Source organism: Cyprinodon tularosa, unplaced genomic scaffold, assembly GCF_016077235.1.
Source record: "Cyprinodon tularosa strain WSP-4 unplaced genomic scaffold, ASM1607723v1 ctg230, whole genome shotgun sequence".
In the NCBI taxonomy this organism is placed as follows: domain Eukaryota; kingdom Metazoa; phylum Chordata; class Actinopteri; order Cyprinodontiformes; family Cyprinodontidae; genus Cyprinodon; species Cyprinodon tularosa.
The window spans coordinates 324421-348765 of record NW_024038862.1 but is presented as its reverse complement, the minus strand read 5'-3'; the positions used below and the strand labels follow the sequence as shown (position 1 = coordinate 348765).

The following is a 24345-nucleotide window of genomic DNA, read 5'->3' as shown; positions in this document are numbered from 1 at the left end:
CCAGATGGGCTTGTGTTTACAGGGATGTGTAATGTAGGTTGTCCACTAGTCCTTTGTGAAATGTTCATAGCTTCAAATATTATTTTATAACTTTATAGCTCTAAGCACCTGCATGTTTTATTCCCTGAGCTGGGTGCCGTGTTCTTGGATGGCTATTTATGCTCCCGGTTTGCTAACAATCTCAAACAAATACTGTACAAGCCTTTTAAACAAGGGCTGTATTTATAGAGGAACAGATAACATGCGGTTTGGTGCTGTTTACTTATGACAATGTCACTGTTGAAAGTGATTGCAGGCACAGAATTTAGTCACATAAATCTATTAGAAAGAGGGGAGTGCTAAATACAAATGCACACAAAACTTTCCAGCTTTTGAGAACATTTGCGTTTTCTATTTAAACAAGGGGGTCAATATTTCCCCCACCACATAATAGATACAACTATGTGTGGGGAAATATGTCATGATTGGTAGCTTTGAAAGTGCAAAATAATTGTGAGGGGTATACTTGCGTTCACAAGGCACTGTGTGTCCATTTTGAGCTTAGGTGGTTAATTAACTAAAAAAATAAATAAATAAAAAAAGTCCAACAATCATTATTATCTCCACCTGGTGTAGATACCACTGAGGCATAATTGCGAAAGCTCTTTTCTAACTATTTATCACACCAAGTTATGGTGTGCTCTTATTAATAAAGGGTTGATAATCTTTGATGATATAGTAATAATCATAGATTTAATTTTACAGCGAGGATACAAATTAGGGTATAAACGAGTTATTATCTGTCCAAGTCGACTATTGGACAGTAGAAGTCAAAGTGGAGTCGATGCACCGTTCAAGTATGATGTTATCGCATTAAATCAGGGTGGACAGGGGGATACAGGGCAGGTTGGGGCCAAAAAGCAACATTCAATATGTCCAGATGTGAGTCCAAAATGTCAGAATTAGTGTTGAGGTCAAGGCTTTATAGAGTGGACCAGAACAAAGCCTTGTTATGGTTTAGAAAAAATGCAAATTGAACCGGACGGACAGGTTCACCCCTTAGTAATGGGGAGTCGTTAAGGTCTTTGTTTGCCTCCAATACTCAATACTGGCCTATGCCGCTGAAAAGGGAGTCATTAGGGTGACCTAGCTGACAAGGCGAGATGTTTTGGTCCCCTGCATGGCAATGAGGATTGAGATGATAGCGGGAAGGAATCAACTCTATCGCTGCATTGTAGTCCATCCCCTCTGTTTAAGGTTGGTTTTTCTCTCTTAACATAAATGGCTTCCTTCACACCGCTTTCAAACCACCTGTCTTTGTCCAAAATCTGAACATTCTGGTCCTGAAATCTTGGAACACAAAAAAAGCTTCCTGGATGGGAAGCGAAACGTTTTAAAACTTCAAACAAAGTCCAGTGGATTGTTTTTTAAACTTTTTTAGAGTGGGTGTGACCTGGATGACTGAGAATCTTTACCAGCAAAATACCCTTATACAAACGTATCACAGCTCCCTCTGGTCCAGTTGGTGTGTCATCGATCTAGACACGTCACCCACATTGCGCAGCATTGTTTGTTAGGGGGCCAGGTTTGCTAGTGTGCCCCAGGGCAGTGGTGGCTACAGCCACCATCAGCCTGTAAATGAGTGAATGACTGAATGTATGTCAAAGTGATTCAGAGTCCTCTGATTTGAAAAGGTGCCATTTTTGTACAGGCCTTTTGTCTTCTGTGATTTTATTCAACTGTGACAAACATTTTCTGGTTTTATTTGATTTATTTTGTTGTTTTCTTCTTATGCTACAATGCAAAACAAAAAAATAAATAAATACATTTTTGGTGTTTGTCACTGAGTTTAAAATTGATTTTCTGCTCTAAATTGTTCAGTCGTCAGTATCTTCAAGTGAATTTCCACAAATTCACTTTAGTGAATCGAATTATATTGTCTCCCCATCAGAGAAAGTAATTGGAATTTGCCGAATATTTTTGGTGTCCTTGGTTATTGTGTTTTGACTCTTTCTTTCTGCTTCTTTTGTTTGTGTCTTTATGCCATTTCTAGTTTCCTGCTTCTTTAACTTCACCACTCCATCTGGGGTGCTACTTTCCCCCAACTACCCCCAGGAATATGGAAACAACATGCACTGTGTTTGGCTCATCATCACCAACCCTGAGAGCAGAATCAACCTGGCCTTCAATGACCTTAGCATGGAGAAACAGTTTGACTTCCTCTCCATTAAGGATGGTGGAAAGGTTCTGCTCAATTATGTTTTATTTGCCTCACTTACTTTTAATAGCTCTTGGCATCACTTTTTGTTATCTATAGATTTGTCATTGTCTTTAAATCTATCCGTACTATCACTACAAGGCCAACTGCTCTGACTGAATATTTGAAACAAAATGTTCTTATCTTTTTCTTCTCTACAAACTGAAAATCTTTCATCTCATCAGCAAATGTTCTGTCCTTTTTCAGGCTGAATCTCCTATCCTTGGCACGTTCTCTGGAGATGCCCTACCTCCTCCCATAACAACAAGCGGTCACGTGGCGCGACTTGAATTCCTGACAGACCATACATACACAGACAGAGGCTTTAATATAACTTTTACAAGTAAGATTCCTGTAAAAAAGGATGTATATGTTTATTTGTGGAGCACTTTTACACAGTTAACAACTGAAAATAAAGTGCTGAACGTAGCTAATAACAATAAAAAACTATTAAAGAATAAAATACAACATAATAAGATTTTTTTAGGCTAAATAAACAAGGTAACAGCGACTAATTCTGGATGTAATTTGTCTCATAAATCATTCCTCATATCCCTTTTCCCTGTCTCTAAATAAACTGCTTCTACGTTGAAACACACAAACATTGTACAATACATTAAATGTAAATGTAAATAAAGAATAATATTTTCACCTGACATTTTGTGACAGTGCTCACACTCATCCATTTTAACTGCCACCTTTTGAGGAAATACCACATGATTTTTATAGCCTGACAAAGCAAACACTGGGTGCTTGCTGGTAAACCTATTTCATGGTTGTACTACACTGTGAGAATTATCATTTTTGCTGTCGATGCACTGTTGTGCAGAGATCCTGATTTCTAAATTTGCACGCACCCAAAGAAATATAAAACATACAAAGATTCATGCAAAACACTTCTTATAGACACTTCACTTCATCACCTACATGAATTCTGAGTCATGATATAAACCACAGCCAATGTTTTTTATGATTTTAAACATGAAAAGAACATCTAACCAAATTTAAATTCCCACACAATTGTTTTTTAGTACTAAAGTAACTAATTTTAAATTGATATTGACTAATATGGTTTTAGCTAAAGAGGCTTCTTCTCTCAACATCCCGGAAACTTCAATCATGTCTGGCAGCTTCTGCATCCAACGAATAAAAGTTTAATTCAAAGCTGATTTTCTTTTTTAGAAATTAAAATAAACCTTTTAATGTTTTTGTTGGTCGGTAAACTGCTGCTAAAATTCGATTCTCTGTTGCGCATGTGCGAGCATGTGTATTAGAGCAATGTATGCCATTCTGACCGTATATGCTGTCAGAATGAAAATAGACAAGTGGAAATAGGACAATGACGCTACTCTATACATGGCATGAAAAATGTGTCCCTCTTATTGCTGCTGAATTAAATCCCTATGCCACAGTTTATAGATTTTTATTTGGAATGATGACAAAATGTGAAAAAAATTAGTAATGACCGAAGAATGCTTTTGAACTCTGGCTCCAATTTAACCAAATCCAGGTATTCTTGTTAAGACATGATGATGATAACAAATGGTTGGTAATACATGATTTAGATGGCCATCAAAGTAAAGTCATTGTAGCATGATGGAAAAATATCAGGAGATGTTAATTGAAAACGACATTCTGTTCCTGTGAATAGTGTCATCTAACTGCAAGACAGTTTTTAAGAGGTCATAGGTCTGGGTACACTGCTTCCATCATTCTTGTGAATTAAGGACATGCCAACCTGCACTGAGGCAATTTCTGGTACACTAATAAATATGATATAAGTGATTGATGAAGAGTAGTTGGCACTCTGTTTGGGTCCATTGGATAGCAAAGATGGATTCATCAACACTTGCATGTGTCACTGGATGCTGTGTACACAAGAGTGAAAAAGACTGAGTGAGAGATAGTGGGGCAAGTAATATATTTGCTTACATTCCTTTTTGAGCGGTGATATGTCTTCTTTTAGAGCAACACGTTTTCATGTTTTTTTTCCTTATCTCAGATATTTTTATTAATATCATCTGGAGTAGATAACCTGCAAGGCAGTGTGGTTAGAGTTAATGCAGGACAGTGAATCATTGGGACTTAAGTAAAATAAAATTCCCTCTAGTCTTAGGTAGACTTGTAGTCATGCTTCTATATACTTCATTAAGAAAGGGGGGATAGACTTTGCAATGAAACCTTCATCATTGTTTTGTGGTCTTAGAACAGAAACTGATCATCTCAATTGTGGCAAATATGTTTAATTTATCAAATCAAAAAGATAAACTAGAGAAGGTTATGGTATGCTTTGTTCTGCCTGTTTTTATCATTAAATTTCACCTTTATTAGCCAGCAGGTTATTTAATATTGAACACAAAAATAAATTGCAGGTATTGGGAGAATGCTGCAATAAATGATTTTCTATATGCCCCCTTTTGAACTAAAATAAGCAAACAACACAGTCTTTAAAGTACACAGCCTCATTGTTGTTATGTGCAAATTTTATGCCTCCTTTTCCATGAGTTGTTGGTGTTTCAAATTAAGTTAATTAGAAAAAAAAGTGGAAATCTGACACCAAACTTGCATATATGTGGATAAAATCGTGCAGAATTCATGTGATTATTTGTTAAACCTTTTTTGATAAAGAAAAGTTTTATTTTTTTCCACTAAATGCTGCATTAAAAATGTAAAAGGCAGCAGAACTCTTCTTATACTTCTGTTTGTGCCACAAATTAACCAGCTCCTTGTTTGAATTTTTCAAAAGCATTTCGCCACAACGAGTGCCCAGATCCAGGGGTGCCAGTTAATGGAAAGCGTTTTGGTGAAAGCCTTCAGCTTGGCAGTTCCATTTCATTCCTTTGTGAAGAGGGCTTTGTGAAGACCCATGGCTCTCAGACTATATCCTGCATTCTGAAGGATGGCAACGTTGTATGGGACAATGCTGTTCCCCGTTGTGAAGGTGAGTGAGGGAATCCCAGCTTCAGAATACATTCTTTTTGCTTAGTGTGTGAGAAATGCTTTGGATGACGAGTGAATGCTAGAAGCCATTTCAATGTCAAACACCAGCAGCGCATCACGCCAAAGAAACTGCCAACATTCAAGAACACACATGCAAATGTCATTGTTTTCATATAAACCTCTTACACGTTTTGTTATGAAAAGTTTGGGAATCAATGATAAAGCAGACAATCCAAGCCAGACGTGATGCATTTATGTCATAAATTTTGGAATACAAACCTTTTAACTTCCGTTCTTCACGGTCCATTCACAAAAAATGTGTTTTATCCAGATTTATTGAACTTAGCGATACTAAAACCCAAAAAGGGTGAGGGTGAGTGTACATGTCAATTCAAACATGTCTAGCCTACTCCATCTTTCACCGCATACAGTTGTGGTCAAAAGTGTACATACACTTGTAAAAAATCATAATGTTATGGCTGTCTTGAGTCTTCAATAAGTTCTACAACTCTTATTTTTCTGTGATAGAGTGATCGGAACACATACATGTTTGTCACAAAAAACAGTCATAAAATTTGGTTCTTTCATAAATTTATTATGGGTCTGCTGAAAATGTCACCAAATCTGCTGGGTCAAAAATATACATACAGCAACATTAGTATTTGGTTACATGTCCCTTGGCCATTTTCACGGCAACTAGGCGCTTTTGGTAGCCATCCACAAGGTCCTGGCAAGCTTCAGGTCGAATGTTTGACCACTCTTCTTGACAGAATTGGTGCAGTTCAGCTAAATGTGATGGTTTTCTTGCATGAACCTGTTTCTTTAGCACTGTCCACATGTTCTCAATGGGGTTTAAGTCAGGACTTTGGGAAGGCCATTCTAAAACATTAATTCTAGCCTGGTTTAGCCATTCCTTTACCACTTTTTATGTGTGTTTTGGGTCATTGTCTTGTTGGAACACCCAACTGCGCCCAAGACCCAACCTTCGGGCTGATGGTTTTAAGTTTTCCTGCAGAATTTGGAGGTAATCCTCCTTCTTCATTATCTCATTTACTTTCTGCAAAGAACCAGTTCCACTGGCAGCAAAACATCCCCAGAGCATAATACTACCACCACCATGCTTGACAGTAGGCATGGTGTTCCTGGGATTAAAGGCCTCACCTTTTCTCCTCCAAACATATTGCTGGGTGTTGTGGCCAAACAGCTCAATTTTTGTTTCGTCTGACCAGAGAACTTTCCTCCAGAAGGTTTTATCTTTGTCCATGTGATCAGCAGCAAACTTCAGCCGAGTCTTAAGGTGCCTTTTCTGGAGCAAGGGCTTCTTTCTTGCACGGCAGCCTCTCAGTCCATGCCGATGTAAAACACGCTTGACTGTGGAGACTGACACCTGTGTTCCATCAGCTTCCAAATCCTTGCAGACCTGCTTCTTGGTGATTCTTGGTTGACTCTTAACCATCCTGACCAATCTCCTCTCGGCAGCATGTGATAGCTTGCGTTTTCTTCCTGATCGTGGCAGTGACACAACTGTTCCATGCACTTTATACTTGCGTATAATTGTCTGCACAGTTGCTCTTGGGACCTGTAGCTGCTTTGAAATGGCTCCAAGTGACTTCCCTGACTTGTTCAAGTCAATAATTCGCTTTTTCAGATCCACACTGAGTTCCTTTGACTTTCCCATTGTAGCTTTTGTAGCTGAGTCTAATCACTGGGTCAAATGAGCCCTATTTAAATGGGCTCATGAGAAGTCAACAGCTGTAGTCAATCAGAATCACTTAGAAGAAGTGAAGAGGCCATGACATGAAGCTAATTTGATTGACACAACTCGCTACATCACCAAAGTTGACAAATTTTGTTGCTGTATGTATATTTTTGACTCAGCAGATTTGGTGACATTTTCAGCAGACCCATAATAAATTTATGAAAGAACCAAATTTTATGACTGTTTTTTGTGACAAACATGTATGTGTTCCGATCACTCTATCACAGAAAAATAAGAGTTGTAGAACTTATTGAAGACTCAAGACAGCCATAACATTATGATTTTTTACAAGTGTATGTACACTTTTGACCACAACTGTATATGCTCTGTCACCTAGCAACCCTGACAGTTGACACACAAAGCAGGCAAATAATTGACATTGAACTTCTCACTGCTGTCCTGGGTGCTAATAACATTATTAAAGAGCTTCAGCTGCAGAACTGTTGTCATATCATATTTATAGTCTCCACACTGCAGACATATTGGAATCTGAGCTTAAATGTCAACCCAAACCCATTTGCACAAGGACAGAAAATTATTCAATAAAACAAACATTATCCGCCACATATCTGACTCAATAACTATTTAAAACTACTATTTTCATTCAGTTCAGACAGAGCTATTTACATACTTGTATTATAATAAACTTCACTTCCAATATTCAGCACTGTTCAGTGCCTTTTACCTTTTTCCCTTGAGCACAGAGCAGCCAGCTTGCTTGGACTCGCAATGAATCACAGGATACCCTAGGCTACGTAGGACACACCGGACCAGTCCTTCAAAGCAGGCAGGAAGAGACTGCATTTGTCGGCCGCATAACGAGATTTCTGATCCAAACAGACCTGTGACGTAATTAGCCAATCTGGCGATTCTAGGACACAGCCGCTGAATTTGAACTCAGCAACAAAACATTGGAGAAAAATAAGAGCAGAATAAAAGCAGGTAGTAAAGCAAATAAAACAGTTGGATCATAAGCTTACACCATTAATTATTCACTTAACCCTTTGAAGCCTGAACCATGAAATAATTGACAGAACATTAAAATTGTTCAAAATTACAATGTCTTTGAACCTACTGAAACATTTTGTATAAGTTAAATTAGATCATTTAATGCCATCAATTTTGATACATGAGGCATTTCTGTTATACAGAAATGCCTCATGGCATATGGCATATGTTTTCTGTTCACTACATTTGTCTAAATGTTTAAATTAGTGTTCAAGAACAACAAACATCACACTGATGATGCAGACATTTCCAAAACTCATGTATCAAATATGATACACTTGGTTTTAAAGGGTTGACAGTTTAATTTTAACTGCAAAGGCAGCTCTAAACAGAGAGGTTTTTACTTTGACTTAAAAAAACTCAGACTTTCAGCACTTTTTCAGTCTTCTGGGAGTTTGTTCCAGATAAGTGGAGCATAAGAACTAAATGTTGCTTCTCCATGTTTGGTTCTAGTTCTGGGTCTACAGAGAATGCTTGAACTATAAGACCTGAGTGGTCTGGGTGGTACACTGCCAACAAAACTCTTATGTATTGAGGTGCTAAATAATTCAGTGATTAATAGACTAACAGAAGGACTTTTAAGTCTGTTCTCTATATGAGCAGAAGGAATCATATTAAGCTTTTTTTGGACATAAAGGGATATCTTTTTCCTATATATTGATTTCTTATTATGTAACATTTAAATACAATATTTTTCAAACAAAACCCTAACCCAGTATTTTACTATAAATGGTCCTTATACTACGATTAAAAGTGTTAATCCTGTACATTTAAGTTTATGTGATGATGTAACCGAAGATTATCAAGAGGCTTTCCCCCCCCCCCAAGTCTCTGAATCAGCAGACAAGCTGTGCTTATGTAGAGATTGCTGATCTTTCAAATTACCCCTCCCTGGGTTTATAATCAATAAACTGTTTGCAGCAAACCAGAAAAGGACCAGTACAGCTGGCAAAGCTTGAATAAACCTTAGCATTTGCCAAGGTTTTTTTGGACATCCGCAACAAATCAATGTAATTGCATACATGACAGAAATTCTTAGAGAGCTAATCAAATTCACTATCTGGGATATGCAAAAAGAAAATTGAGTATTAAAACATGTCATTCCCTCCTCCTCTATATTTCTCAGCATGCTTGATATTCCTTTGAGACTATCTATCATACGCCTGCATTTGTAGCATAATGCGTTTCTTAGATGTCCTTCAGTATGTTGAGCCGACTGATTAAATCATTCCACTTTGGAGAGAGAGCAGGAAGCTGGTACTGTACAAATAATTGAACCATTTTTGCAATGTGTAGTTAAGGTCATGCAGTTATAGAGATGCCCGGTAAAGTGAGAGCTAACAAAGATGAGAAATAAGAAGAGGCTTGTGCTCTTAAGGGTTTTGTTGTTGTTTTTGTGCAAGTCATCAAAGTCATCTGTTCCATACCTGATAGAGATAACACCTTTCACCTTTGTGTAATACATTTTGCAATGTATTTAAATCAAGAGTGTGGTAAAAGCGTGATATGCATAATACAAACAGATAATGCATGCTATTAAAGACAGATGCATATGGAGTGGTAAGCATATTTGCAAGAGACCTGGTTAACCTTGAAATGTGCCATCACCAGTTTACATTAAATATAGCGTGGCAGTAAAGGAAATGGGAGGAGCCCCAGCTAAAGCCAGAAATCATCAATAGACCTTGTCATATATCACCTGGGACAGACATGCATAATTAAGTCTCTGTCTTTTTTTTTTCTCTCTTCATTTCTTCTTTCCTGCTGTTAGCCCCATGTGGAGGAGATCTGAAGGCTCCCAGTGGGATCATTCTCTCTCCTGGCTGGCCAGAACTATACAAGGAGGCCCTCAACTGTGAATGGATCATTGAGGCTCCTCCAGGCTATCCCATCAAGATCATCTTCGACAAGTGAGCCACATAGTTAGCAAATGTTTTGTTCTTAGATGTTAAAACTGCTTTAAACATTGCTGGATGTCTCATTTCTAACATCTTATTTTGCATTTATCTCTATGTTTATTCTCTTTCGCTGTTCTTAGTAGTTTTAAAGTGACTGATGAATACACAAACCAACCGTGGGGACCGAAATATTTAAATCTACTGCTAATACATAATCACACAGAAAGAACACAATTCAGCGAACATAAATAGCTAAGCTGAAAGTGTGCATCTCTAACTTGTGACAAGAGGGATTTTTTGCAAAAAAGCAATGTTAAGCCATAAACACACCAAATCTGATTTTGTGTGTGATCTGACAGAAAATCCGACGAGGTCGGGGCGTTTGGCGCTTATTGAAAGTAAAACGCGATGAACACTCCTGACACTATTTTCTGTAAGAAGGCTTGCATAGCTATGACTGAGATAGATCCCAGGTCGTAGTTACAAAGTAAAACGCATCCACTTTGGGGGAAAATAACAAAAAAAATCATCTGTCTGTCTTTGATACTTCATGATTTACAGTATTCTGATTTAAAATTGTTACTGTTTTTTTTTTTTTTTATTCTTAGGAAGCACCCATTTTGCTTTTCCCCTTGGAATTCTGTCCAGACTTGTCTGCTTCATATGTGAATGTTGTAAGAACATTGTTACAGATTTTTACGTTTCTGCAATGTTCTAACATTTCTCCTAAAAAGCATGTATGTCATGTTGGGTCTAAGGAGCTTAACCCAAATGCAGAACACCACCTTCTTTGCCTTGACCTGGTTCTGGCTTGAAGTCTATTGTCCAGACGAATAGTTAGCCTGATTAAATCTTCCAGACTAGTTGGTTCATCGAGTGTGGCAAGTTCGTCCTTGATATCTTCATTTAAAGCCATAAAATAGGCGCTCTTAAGCGCGCATTCATTCCATCCAGAAGCTGCGGCTTTGACCCGGAAGTTAATAGAAAAATCTGCCACAGTCTGATTTCCTTGTCTTAGACTGAGTAGAGCTCGAGAGTCAATGGATTGATCCGAATCTTGGTTAAAGACTTGTGAAAACTCATTTAAAAATTGCTCAAACGTGCACTGAAAACGGGATTCTAAGGCAAACCTAGCCTCTGCCCATTCAAGAGCTCTTCCGGTAAGTTGAGAAAGAATAAAGGCAATCTTTCTCTTATCGTTAGAAAAACTGGAAGGTGAGTGTTCAAAAATTAATCTGCACTGGAACAAAAATCCTTTACATTTGTTTGGAATACCTGAGAATTTCTCTGGAAGTGACGGACGGAATTCCGGAAGTGACGAGACAGGCTCTGACCTTTGAGGCGGACTTGGCTCCGGAACCGGAAGTTGAGCAGGCGCAGCGTTAGCATTTCTCACATAGCCTGCAAATTCCTGAAAAGTTTGATTGTGATGTTCAAAACGTGTGTTTAACTCACGGAGGGTTAGTTCGTGTCCTTGGATTTGAGTTGCTTGTTCCTCAATCATCCTCCGGAGGTGATCTGCTGGGTTTTGTTTTAGGCCAGAGTGTTCTGTCATGTGGGGTCTAAGGAGCTCAACCCAAATGCAGAACACCACGGAGACAGAGTAAAAGTTAACAACTGTTTATTGAGAGATTCACACAATAAAGTTATTTGCACTGATACTGGAACAGGTCCGGGATGGAATCACAGGGCTCTCTGCAGAGAGGGACAGTTTGATTAGCCAAGTAGCAGAGGAGTCTTGACAGAACTTGTAACTGATCTGTACCTGATGGTAGTTCAGACTGAGCGTTGGAGAGAGGGAACCAGAAGGGTCCAGAGACTGAGGGTTCAGCAGAGGGTTATGCAGCGGCAGGGCTTGACTTCAGACTTGAGAGGTTCAGACCTTGAGTTGATCTCCTAGTTCTCTCCTGAGAACTAGCTTGCAGATAAAGACTGTTGATCTTCAGGTTTGGCTTCACAGAGCAGGCAGGCAGGTCTTTGAATGTGAGCTCCTGAGTCAATAAGGTCTTCCTAGGAAGGTAGAGAGGACAAAGGCAGGTTAGAATCAGGTTGGCTTTCAAAGCAGTCAGAGATTCAGGCAACAGGTTTGGCTCAGGCTTGCTAACCATAACTGTTTAACACTCTGGCACTGAAGGGAAGTTTGGCCGCTTCTTATAAAGCTGGTCTCCTGATGAGATGATCAGCCGCAGGTGTGCTGGTGGCTTCAGCTCAGGAGACCCAGGGACGCCCTCTGCTGGAGAAAGGTTGCAGATCTCCAGATCCCAACAATGTAGCTCAAACATTCATTTCTTAATGACAACGAAAGGTTGTCAATTAAAAACACATTTTAGGTTGAGTATACAGGAACGTCCAACCATTGATGTTTTCCTCTTTTTTCCTCTTTTATCCATTTACTGCACCTTTGTGATAAACTCATTGATGATTCAGCTTTTTGCATGTTTTCATTTCCAGTTATGTGAATCATGTTTAACTTTACTTACATGACATTCATGTTCAGTTTTAATAACCTGACTACTCATTAATGACCAGCGTTTTGCATTTAATTTGTTTGAATCAGGAATCTTCCACATGACTGAATGATGAGCTTTGGGTTGGCATGTCTATCATGCTGTAGAAATCATTACAGATTCCCTTTTACTGTGGCCATTCATTTAAAGAGAACACAGCCACTTGAATTTTTGAAGAGAAAATAAACTGATTTGTTGGATCAAGAGGAAACACGTCGTTCCGATGTCAAAGAAAAGAAAGACAGACAGATGAAGGATTAAAGACTGATTAAATGTTTTAAGTGAAACTCATCCTTTCACAGCCATCTCATCCATGCTCCTGCAGCGATAGGAACCCATTCATAACAAATCTTCTATAAATGTTTGGTGCTCTTTAATTTTTATGTCACATCAATAAAATATCACAAACCGTTTCATTCAGATGACATGGTTCTACAACCAGGCTATTTATTCATGGCTTTGAAGATGAAGTGGCTGCGGCAACAAAGCCTGAAATGCAAACCCCCCCCCACCCGCCTACATCCGCCCTCAGACTCTACATATACACACAACAAACACCACACCACACACATGCCACAGTTCCACTTTTCAGATGCAATAAAATAGAGTTGAAAAGAAAGATAAAATGTTAAGATCCTCTCTAAGTGCTTTGAACAAAATGTCGTTATTTTCTTTTCCTTTGCTTGGTTATTTTTCTAAAAAGAAAATACCCAGTTCTAAAGTATACCACAGATAGGCTTTTATCTGTGTTACTATACAAAATATAGCTCCACTAAATCCGGAACTGTGTGTTTAAGTCGGAATGACATGTATGTTTTATTCAGACTACTGTAGGTCAAAGGCTAGTTTCATTCTGGGAAAAAATATGTGTTATCTTTTCTGAATAAGACATTTCATATTATCCTCAGCTTTATTTACTAGTTACGATAACATCATCAGTGACCCCTCACAGCCCCACCATGGACTGCTTTCCCTGCTGCCCTCTGGGAAGAGGCTTCGCAGCATTCGCTGCAGCCCTGCAGGTTCTGCAACAGCTTTTCCCCCGCTGCCATCAGACTATTTAAGTGTTGATACTTTTATCATGACACTAATCATGACTTTGCATCACACTTGTACACATCATATTGTACTGCCAACGTGGCTGTTTTTTTCATAATCCCTTTAAATAGAACACAACTCAATGTTCTGCAGCATTTTGCACCATAATTATTTATTTTGCACTGCACTGAACCTTTACATATCAATGCCTTTTGCAACATGACTTTAAACAGGTTTATTTTTTCCTACACTGTCTACATTCTGATCACTTTATAACTGGAAATGTTCATTTCACCGTTGTAAGCTGTTTATTCACTGTTGAAAAGCTGTATGCATCGAAATTTCATGTTGTATATAATTAAGTATGTCTAAGTCATACAGTAAGACAGGGGTTTGATTAAAATTTCAGAATGAATATAAGGCCACTGATTTAACTTCTATGTTTATGAAAATTTACAAAGTGGGTTTAAAAAAATCTAACCAAGCACCGTACAGGATCAATGTTTGTATATTTCATAAAACAATATGTTTTTTATCCTATTAAATAGGTTTTTCACATATAAATACGGTTTAACTATAGAGTTTTCATACCAGAAAAAAAAATCTAACCTTTTACCAATCTGCTTACACTGCTTTACTCAGTGTATGACACTGTAGGCCTGCAACTTTGCACAAAATTGCCCATACTGGGACAAATAAAAGCTACTGAACTGAACTGAACAACTTTAAACTTTCTTCCAAAGCTGGATTTAGGTAGATCTTGCTTTTTTTTTTTTTTTTCTTTTTAGTTTTTTTCCTTCTTAAATATTCCTTTTTCAAAGCTCAATAAATTCTTTTTCAATGTTTTTGTTGGTTTGGTTTTATACTCTGTTTAATACTTGTCGTCTTTTTTTTCAGATTTCGTACTGAGGTCAACTATGATGTTCTTGAGGTGCGGGATGGACGATTTCCTTCCTCACCTCTGATTGGAAGTTACCAGGGCACCCAGGTTCCCCAATTTCTCATCAGCACCTCAAATTACCTGTTCCTCCTCTTTACCACCGACAAGAGCCACTCTGACATCGGCTTCCGTATACGTTATGAGAGTAAGGGTCAATCCAGTTCAATACAATAAAGTCCAATACACATTCAGAAAAAAACAAGGATGTTAGTTTTTCACCATTTTATCATCACTGTCTATGTGAATTAATCCTTTGCAGAAGCCCAATTTGAAGGCAGTTCCTTTTATTCTTTCCGCTACTTATTTTTGGCTATAATAATGATTCTCTGGTCTCATTTTTACCTAAAAACCCTTCTTAACAAAACAACTATAATTTAGATGGAAATGGCTTAAGACAATTCTGTGAATTATGCCTACATTAACACAGACACACACACAGACAAAAATCAAACTAAAGTGTCTCCTATGCGTACTATTAAACTTTTTACTCTTAAACCAGCCTTTTCTAATCATGTAATTTAGTTCTCTCTGCAATCTTACTCGTGTCTCTATATTAATGGCACCACTGGTAACATTTAAAGCTTTCTCTACGGGAAAATCTCTGTCCAGCTTCAAATAATTACTTTAAGCCTTGGAATACCACAGGATATGAAAACCGGGGGGGGGGCATGGCTTAAGAGTTCTTGTTGGTTAATGGATATTAAGGGCTATATATATTTATTTGAATTATTTATAAAGGTTTTAAAAAAGGGGATTTGGGCATCATAAGGCAAGGATTTTTTTTTCCCAGCTGTTTTCATTTGGATTGTTTATTTATCATATTTTATTTTCCTGTGGCCTTTTATTCCAGCTTTGCAGCTGCAGTCGGACCACTGTGTGGATCCTGGCATACCTGTGAACGGCCAACGACATGGCAATGACTTCTATGTGGGCGCGTTGGTGACATTTAGCTGCGACGCCGGCTACACACTAAGTGATGCTCAGCCTTTAGAGTGTGAACCCAATTTCCAGTGGAGTCGCCCCCTGCCTAGCTGTGATGGTACGTTCCATAATATTGACCTAGAAACAATTATTAGCTGGAATTTCTTCTTTTTTTTTCTCTCCCACTCGTAAATGGGATTAAAGAAGAATACCTTGTGTGCTTTTTATGAATGAATACATAATTTCAGCATTTTCTTTATCATATTAATATATATTAGCAAGTCGTTAGAAAATATTTAAAAAAAGAGCTCCTTAAAGGTTACTAGTTTTACATATTTGTTTAGAAATGTTTTGTATTTCTATAATAACCCTTAATGTTCTTCTTATCAATAAGAAACTTTGTATATAAAGAATGTATTGATGTCAATATTCTCTACTACTGATGTTAATGCTAAAATCTTCTGTTTAACTTTTACCCGAAAGATTAGTCTGCTTAATCGTTATTTTTTTCAGAAAACTTGAGTTCTTTTCTCATCTTCTTGTTTTCCCTTCTGCTTCTACTTCTCTCTGTTGTCAGCACTGTGTGGCGGCTATATCCAGGGCAACACTGGAACCATCCTTTCTCCTGGCTTTCCTGATTTCTACCCACACAACTTAAACTGCACATGGACAATCGAGACCTCCCACGGAAAAGGTTAGCACAGGAAACCCGTGTCAAAACATGCCGCAGTCAAATTCAAGTCCCGTTACAATGTCATTTCCCCCTACTGAGTGGCCTTTTTATTTTGCCGGACTAGCTGTCTTTGTCATAGTAGATTGCTGAGAGGCTGGCCTGAGGCTGCGCCGCCATGAGATGACTCTCCAGTCATGTCCCCTTTGACCGAGCTCTCACATCAATTTGACACAGCCTCATTTGCAGATGCTCCATCTCTCAGAGAGTGTCTGATAAATAATTAGCAAAGAAGATACAGGAGAGTAGCTTCTTATCCAAAAAACATTTTGAAAAGCTTAGCATATTGTTCATTATACTCACCACAGTAAATGTCAAATTATTACACTAATGGAATAATACATTATTTAAAAAATGTGATATAATTTTTACATTACCTAGAATAAAAAAAAGACTAGATTTGTATTTAACCCATAGGAAAATAATAAATGTTTATGCAATGTTTTTTTTGTCTTTTAATTCAGGTGTACAGTTCACCTTCCACACCTTCCACCTTGAGAGTCCTCATGACCATTTGTTGGTGACGGAGAATGGCAGTTTCTCTCAGCCCCTCTGGAGACTGACTGGCTCCACTTTGCCTCCTCCTTTAAGCGCGGGCCTGTTTGGGAACTACACAGCACAGATCCGCTTTCTCTCTGACTTTTCTGTTTCTTATGAGGGATTTAACATCACATTCTCAGGTGAGTTTTTACCTGCAATTGCAGAAGAAACTGGGAGACTGTGTTTAGCCATGCAAATTTTGCAGAGTCAAATTGGAAGGTAAACTGAGGAACCTGAACTAAAATATTGCTCCATAACAAGAGAACTGAATTAACATTCAACAGCTTAACCTGGGAAAACACAGAAAATCTAGCTGTTGCTGAGGTCCTTTGCAGAATCTCAAAGTAGTCACTTACCAAATTCATTGAGGTCAGCCAGCTAACGAAGTGTGGATTTTACTTACAGGCTTTCAAAATATCCAATTTGTTATTAAGAAAACAAAGTCTATGTTTTCTCCTCCAGTTTGGATTGATAGAATCACAGAAAGCCCAATAATTAAACCTTTTAATTTTCCATTAGATATAGGAAATGTTACAGAAGAGAAACATTCTTGACAGATTTATATTTTGAGGTGTTAAATAAAGATGCAATACCAGGCTCAGATATTGACTAATTAGCTGAATGGGATATTTGGAATTGATACCGGAGATCCAATCAAATACATTTCACTTGGAACTGTTATTTATTTATTTATTCTGCTGCTTATTTTTTTATGTAATAATGCAAAGTACATTTATATCTGTGTAAATTTGTTAAAGTTCTTTAACAATGTTTACGTCAAGGCTAAAACCTTCTCTCACATAAGATGTATGGTTCATTCTTTCACCAGTTGAATGTGAATGGATGTCAGCCGATACGCTCTGCACAAGGATCAGTATCAGATTGAAACAGAAAAAAAACTGAAGCGATGCATCGCTAGTATTAAAGTGACAATTACATTTTCTAGCTGCCAAAGTAAAGGGAGACAGTGTCAATGATCATAAAGAATACTTCAACATCCTAAAGAGTGTCATGATTTTCCAGTGCTGTAAATTAGATGCACTCTGAAGTCGTAACACTTCAGCTTACACAAGGTCTGTCCATCTGCCAAGCAAAAGGGTTTATTTCTTAGTTTTTCATTTTATCGTTGACAAAAGTAGAGCTAATGTAGGATTGGGCTCACTATATCTGTTAACCTAAATTTCTTTTTCTTTTTTTCTTTTTTTGCAGCAAATGATGCTGTGGTTCAGCAGGAAATGTTTTATGAGATTTTAAACCATTTGACTTGAAGAAGACTTTGGCTCAAATTAATATTTAAAGATTTTCTTTAATCATAAGATCTGGGCTGTGTCTGAACATCCACCCCAACCCCTAAATCCCTCAAGCACTATATAGAGCAGCTACTATATAGTGGACTTGATAGCAAGCTCAGTTAACTTACCATTCGGATCACTACTTTTCGCTCCCCGTTGGCCACATAACTCCACCACATGGTGTCTGCTCCATCTTTATTATTAGTCGCCGCTGTCTAGGGATGGGAATCGAAAACCGGTTCCTGTTAAGAACCGGTTCCGTATATTCCGATTCCATGGCATCGTTTGGCAGCTCTCTGAACGATTCTTTATTCGTTTCCCGCAGCACCAGAGCCTAGAGCGCCGGCTCTGGGGAGCACGACTTACGTCACGTTTTTTACGCAAGTTACGCAAGTTGGAAGAACTATTCGAAGAGGAAGACCACGAGCTGAGGTCACTTTGTGAATCAAAGCCCCGTCTTTTCTTAGCCCAGAGGGTAGATCAGGAAAAGCTTGCCCTCCATCCCCTGCAGGGATAGCGCCACACTGTGGTGGTGGAACAAGCAAGATACGCTGCCCTTGCTATCTGGACTGGCTGAAAACTACCTCAGTGTGCAGGCTTCCTCCACCCCATCTGAGAGGGTGTTCTCCACGGCTGGAGACACCATAAGCCTTGAAAGATCCCGTATCCTTCCAGAAAAGCAGATATGCTCATCTTTCTGCAAAAGAAGTGTTAATTTTCCCTACTACTGTTTTATAATTAGTATTTTTTGTTATTTAAAATAGGTTATTATCCCATCATTTGTTATTAGACATTGTTGGTTATTAAGTTTGTTCTTGTATTCATTTTTCATTTAAACACAAATGTTACTCCAGTTTCACATTTCCTGTGGACATCTTGATCTTGTTGAGTTTGTAAGATTGTGCAATAGTTAAGTAAACAAAGTTGATTCTGATAATCAAACTGTTTGTTCTCCTTTTTCCCCCAAATTGGAATCGAAAAAATAATCGACAAAGAATCGAATCGTTTCATAGAATCGAAAAGGGAATCGGAATCATGAAAATCTTTTCAATTCCCAACCCTACCGCTGTCGCTACCCAACAGTGGGCAGCCGTGACCACTAATCCCATAATGCTTTGCGGAGAGAGTTTTTGCGAAGCATCCTAGGATATATCTGCTCGTTTAGTGACAAGAGACGATCACTACTTTTCAAGTAGCATTGTGTGAAATTTCAAGTCAACTACTTTTTCATCCACTAGACCTTTGGACTAAAATGGAATAACCACTATAAATTGCTCTACTTAGTAATTAGGGTGGACATTTGGACACACCCCTGGTTTGCTCTCCTCTTATTTAAAAATGGGTCTCGAATTATTTGCTGCAGCTTTACACAATGCAAAATCCTTTGAAAGAATCTGAATAAAACATGATTCCTTCATGGCCCTGCAATAAATCGTACTGACCTTATATTTGTTTATATTTCCCAGAGTATGATTTGGAGCCCTGTGAGGATCCTGGAATCCCGCCATACAGCACCAGAAAAGGTCTCCAGTATGGGGTTGGGGATGCCCTCATCTTTTCCTGTTTCCCTGGTTATCGACTAGAGGGTCCTGCGAGGGTGGTCTGCTTAGGGGGCAGAAGGCGAGTGTGGAGCTCCCCTCTGCCAAGGTGTGTTGGTAGGTGGTCAACTGCTTTCCTTTTTTTATTTCACCACACTCCCAGTCCTAGCTAGTCCATTCACAAAGTCCTACAAATGAGAAAATTTAGTAAACTACAATTATACCAGAAAAGGAGACATTTTATTTGAGTGTTCTCCTCATTAGCAGCTCTTTTCACACAGGTTTTGTCTCTTTGTTGGATGGCTTCCCAGACACAGTTTGTGTGACTCTGTCCAAATTATATAGGGCAGAAGTTTTAATGAGGATGGCTTCAAAAAGCTGAAATGTGTTAATTATTGATGTGACTTGTTTTTTAATGCAAAGGGAAATGACAGGTCAAGATATAGGTCAGTTTATTTGTTTTATGACACAACAAACATTTACTGCTACATTTATCTGTTAATATGAAAATGAATTTGATCCCAGTGGCCATAATTAGTGGTAAATCACACATCAGAGATGTCATTGACCTCCTCGTGGTCATCGTTTTACTGAAGCTCTGCTAAAATGCTTTACATATTAATTAAGTTTAGCTACCTTGCAAAAAAAAAAAGAAAAAAAAATACTTATGATTATAGCTTCCTTTTCTGCTGCTGTTAATCCGTCTGTAGCATCAAATTGCTTGTTTTGGGGTTCTTGCTTTCTTTGCCCCTAGTTGAATCCGAGCCTTTGAAAGCTGACAGTGAGGAGACATTCAGGCATTTTCATACCTCTGTCGCTGTCTGCCCTATTTTAGAAACTTCCCACTTCTCCATCAATACAGTCTAATCCACTTACCTTATTATACCTAGCTGCATTCCCCTGAGTTAAAAGCCAGGGTACATTAGTGGGCATTTTAAAATCCTGCAGCAATTTTGCTGTAGAAAATGTTGTCCTTTTTTGACTCTGGACCTGATGTGAAGCATGAATAGCAATTTTCAGATAGAGCTGAAATTACAGTTAATCATATTCAGATTTCAGCGCGATTATGATGATGTCTTGCTGGACATTCAGGTATAGGTAGTCACCATATTTTTCTCCATATGAACTCGCCCATTGCCCTGTGCATGACAACGGCAATGAATACCTCGTGAGTTTCAAGCATATAGCGATTGACATGTCCTCTGTTCCCTTCTGTCTCTGCCTGGATCTCTGCTCCCTCTCCTTTTTTTCTAGCTGAATGCGGCTCATCCGTGACCGGCATGCAAGGGGTGCTTCTCTCACCCAACTACCCTGGTTACTACGGCAACAACCACGAATGTATCTACTCTATCCAGACACAGCCTGGCAAAGGCATCCAGCTAAGAGCACGGGACTTTCGGCTGGAGGATGATGACGTTCTCAAAGTGAGGGGGTGGTGGGAGTAGCATCTTCCACTACTCCATGCTCAGCCTTGTTTGCATATCTGAGTGTGCACACCTGATGCTGCCTCCCACTCATGAACTACTTTCTTCCCTTCTTCCTATCCTCCAGGTCTTTGACGGCAGCAGTAATAAGGCTCGTCTCCTGGGAGTGTTTACAGAAAACGAGTTGCTAGATGTAACCTTGAACTCCACCTCCAGCTCCATGTGGCTGGAGTTCCTCAGCAATGCTGAGAACACCAGTAAAGGATTTGAACTGCACTTCACCAGTAAGAAACAACCCGCTTTAAAACAAATAAAGAGCTTCTTAACCTCTAGAATTGCCAACATTAGATTTTTATTCCCTTTTTATTTCTTTTTTTGCCTTCATGCCCTTAAAAAGTAAAAGTAACACTTGAAATGTTTCACAAATTTTCATGTTTCGACTACCAGAGTTAAAAATCAACGCTGCACTGTGAATACATAGTAAAGCAGCATGATGGACCTAAAATATCCCTTTGCTTAAAGAAAATCGATTAAAGGTTAAGAGGTCTAACACACAGAAGTACTAAAAGGCCGAAGCTACAAGGAAATATCACTGAAATGACAGTTATGTTAGTTAGTCCAAATCCAATTGGGGGTCTTTAACAACTTTTAAAAAACTGATTTTTATCTATACAGTCTGTTCATTCTCACATATCTTTGGAATTTTTTTTTTTACAAAAAACAAGCAAAAATAAAACTGGTCTCCTTGTAAATCTAATAAATATAAAGGCAATACTTTTTGTGGTTTTATTTAGAATACAGGTAGAATACTTTAAGCGTGTGGTTGTCCTGGGAAACACTTTGAAGGGTGTGAATACTTTTTCAGCATACTTTGAAAATGATTTATTTTCTCTTTACTACTTTTTTAATTTTTGGCTTTTCTTCTGTTTCTGTGTGAAGGTTTTGAGCTGGTGAAATGCGAAGATCCAGGTGTCCCTCAGTTTGGCTATAAACGTGAAGACAAAGGTCATTTCGCAGGAAGCACTGTGTCGTACAGCTGCGACCCAGGCTACACCTTAAAAGGTCCTGAGGTGCTGACCTGCCTCAGGGGTGAGAGGAGAGCCTGGGACAGCCCACTCCCCCTCTGTGTTGGTGAGTTATGTCTTACATTACCGATTTGTGCCTGTTTTGCAAAAAAAAAGAACTTTTTTCTTAAAACAGTTGCATTTTTTCTTGAATTGAGGAGGCGAGTGAGACACTTTGCCAATGGAACAAGATAATTTACTTTAGAATAAGTGAAAAACAATTGCATTGTCTTATTTGAAGTGCATATTATCTAATTATTTTACTTTAAGAGTTAAAACACTCATCGCATTGGCAAATCATCTTATTTACCTACTCAATTTAAGGGTAAATACACTTAATTTAAGAAATGTTGACTTATTTTTAGATCGTTTTTGCAGTTTGTGCTGCTCACAAGGGGATTAAGCTCACATTTACTAAAAAAACAAAAAAAAAGTTGTTTAACAATTACTTTACCAATTATAATCATATTTCTTTTTCTTGGTAATTTAGAATGTCATTGCTATGCTGAAACCGACTAAAGCAACACGTGACAAAATAAAGCTCACCTCATGCTATCAAACCAGACAGGAAATGTTGCATATTCCTTTTTAAGCTATCTAGCTGCTATACCTCTTATTGCAACAAAGCCATGTCATATCATTCTTAAGTAACATGAATTCCAAAGGTTCTCCACACTTTGCATGGCCAAGTGCACTATTACCTTTTCTTACATCAGTACTATTTATATTTTACATTGTGTTTCGTCACTGACCCAGTTCTTCCTCTTAGTTACATGAATGCTGCAGTTTTGGTTTTATTTCTTTAAACAGGCTTTTTAAAATCCCTTACATTGAAGGGACATCAATTTATTTTAATGCTTTCCCAGCAGCTTACACAGTATTTACTTCTATTCATCTTTTTTTATTATTTATATTGCATTGTGATTACAATTTTGCTTTAAATTAAATATGTTTTCTCCTGTTCAAGAATAGCAATATAACATTTTGCTTGTCAACATAAAGCAAGAACATAATTCTGAGGTTCTTTCGAGGCGCTTTGGTTGTAAATTGTTCAAACTGCAGTTAAATAAAAGGGCCACCGATACATTTATAGCAAGTTTCTATAGTGCTCAGCTAACATTATGGTGATGCTAAAGCCGCCAACTGAAACATGCTGGCAGTCTTTCAGAAAGCACCCAGAAGAGTGGGATAAAAAACAACTTGTCAGGTGTTCCTTGACACATCGACCAGTGTGATTAGAATACTATTGCTCAGCTCTCCTTTCAGCCCATACTGACAGGTAATTTCATGTCTGGGTGTAAAAAACATTCAGCAAACTGTGTATCCCTGAAAACATTTATCCTTGGCATGACTTCAGTGGAGGTGATACTTTAACAGGTAAGGTGAATTCTGGGGCAGATTATAGACTATTTTTCATTGCGGGGGACTTTTTAGCAGTCAGACAGGACACACACACAAAAAAAAAAACTCAGAGTAAAGTAAAGCAGCCGACCAAAGCAGATAGAAGGAGGTTGCATACAGACAAATCTGAGTCTCGACAGGAAAAGCTGTGATTTATAAAGTTAGGTGCACTTTAATGGGAGGGCATATGCAGTGGTCTCCAATATTCATATCAACTTCAACCTCCTTTTTAAAATTGCTAAAAGTCTTTAATGACATATATCTATTAGAGATTTTTTGTTCTGTGCTTTTATTCAAATTTCAAGACTTGGAGAAGATCAAAAGCTTTGCAGTATCCCATTTGTATAAAAAGGAAAAATTCAAATAGACATTATTTTTAACATTTTTGTAAAGATTTTGAAAACATATTTTATACTTGTACTTTATGAAATATTAATAAGATACACAGGCATTAAAAAAAAATAACAATACTGTACACTGAAAATGTTATATTTCAGATATCAAATATTGTTATTAATATTTCTGCTTATCTTTACTATCATTTTTAAATTGCCTAAATAGATTGTGTTAAAAAATATAGTTAAGAAAAACCAAACTACTATGAGGAAAAATGCAAAACAAAAATAAGATCATACATTGTGTGAATAGTGAACGTTTTCCTGTTTCTATATTTCCTCCATTTGTTTCTTAAAAATTTTATTTATTTTATTTTACCTTTATTTTACCAGGAAGTCCCCTGAGATAAAATCTCTTTTTCGAGGGAGACCTGGCCAAGAGGCAGCAGTATAATAAGACATATAAAAACACATAAAAACAACATAATAAAATCAATCATAAACTAGACTCTAGAATAACAGTTACAATTCTCTGTGCAAGCGGTTTTCAATAGTGATTTAAAATGCTGTAGCGGAATAAGAAAATAAAATAAAACCCTAAAAAATAAATATGGTTATTTTAACCTCGATCTCCCACAGCAGTCATTTTGACAGCTCTATTATTTGCATTGCAAATTTTTCCCGTTTGTCTTTCTACCGTTGCCTAGCGACTAAAATTCTAACTAGAAATTTCTGGAACTCTTTGGCTAATATGTAAAAAAATGGCTTTTCAAA

At 37.9% G+C, this 24345-nt stretch overlaps 1 protein-coding gene across 1 annotated transcript in view; it reads left to right on the top strand.

The window, feature by feature from the left end:
- The window catches only part of csmd2 (CUB and Sushi multiple domains 2), a 375721-nt gene that overhangs the window by 216057 nt on the left and 135319 nt on the right, over positions 1 to 24345 (top strand). Inside the window, exons 14-25 of the mRNA XM_038286837.1 lie at positions 2033 to 2223; positions 2444 to 2579; positions 4983 to 5177; positions 9715 to 9853; positions 14284 to 14471; positions 15177 to 15365; positions 15825 to 15941; positions 16442 to 16657; positions 19276 to 19464; positions 20602 to 20771; positions 20899 to 21055; positions 21711 to 21902. Coding sequence (XP_038142765.1) covers positions 2033 to 2223; positions 2444 to 2579; positions 4983 to 5177; positions 9715 to 9853; positions 14284 to 14471; positions 15177 to 15365; positions 15825 to 15941; positions 16442 to 16657; positions 19276 to 19464; positions 20602 to 20771; positions 20899 to 21055; positions 21711 to 21902 — 2079 coding nt within the window. The remainder of the gene's footprint in view (positions 1 to 2032; positions 2224 to 2443; positions 2580 to 4982; positions 5178 to 9714; positions 9854 to 14283; positions 14472 to 15176; positions 15366 to 15824; positions 15942 to 16441; positions 16658 to 19275; positions 19465 to 20601; positions 20772 to 20898; positions 21056 to 21710; positions 21903 to 24345) is intronic.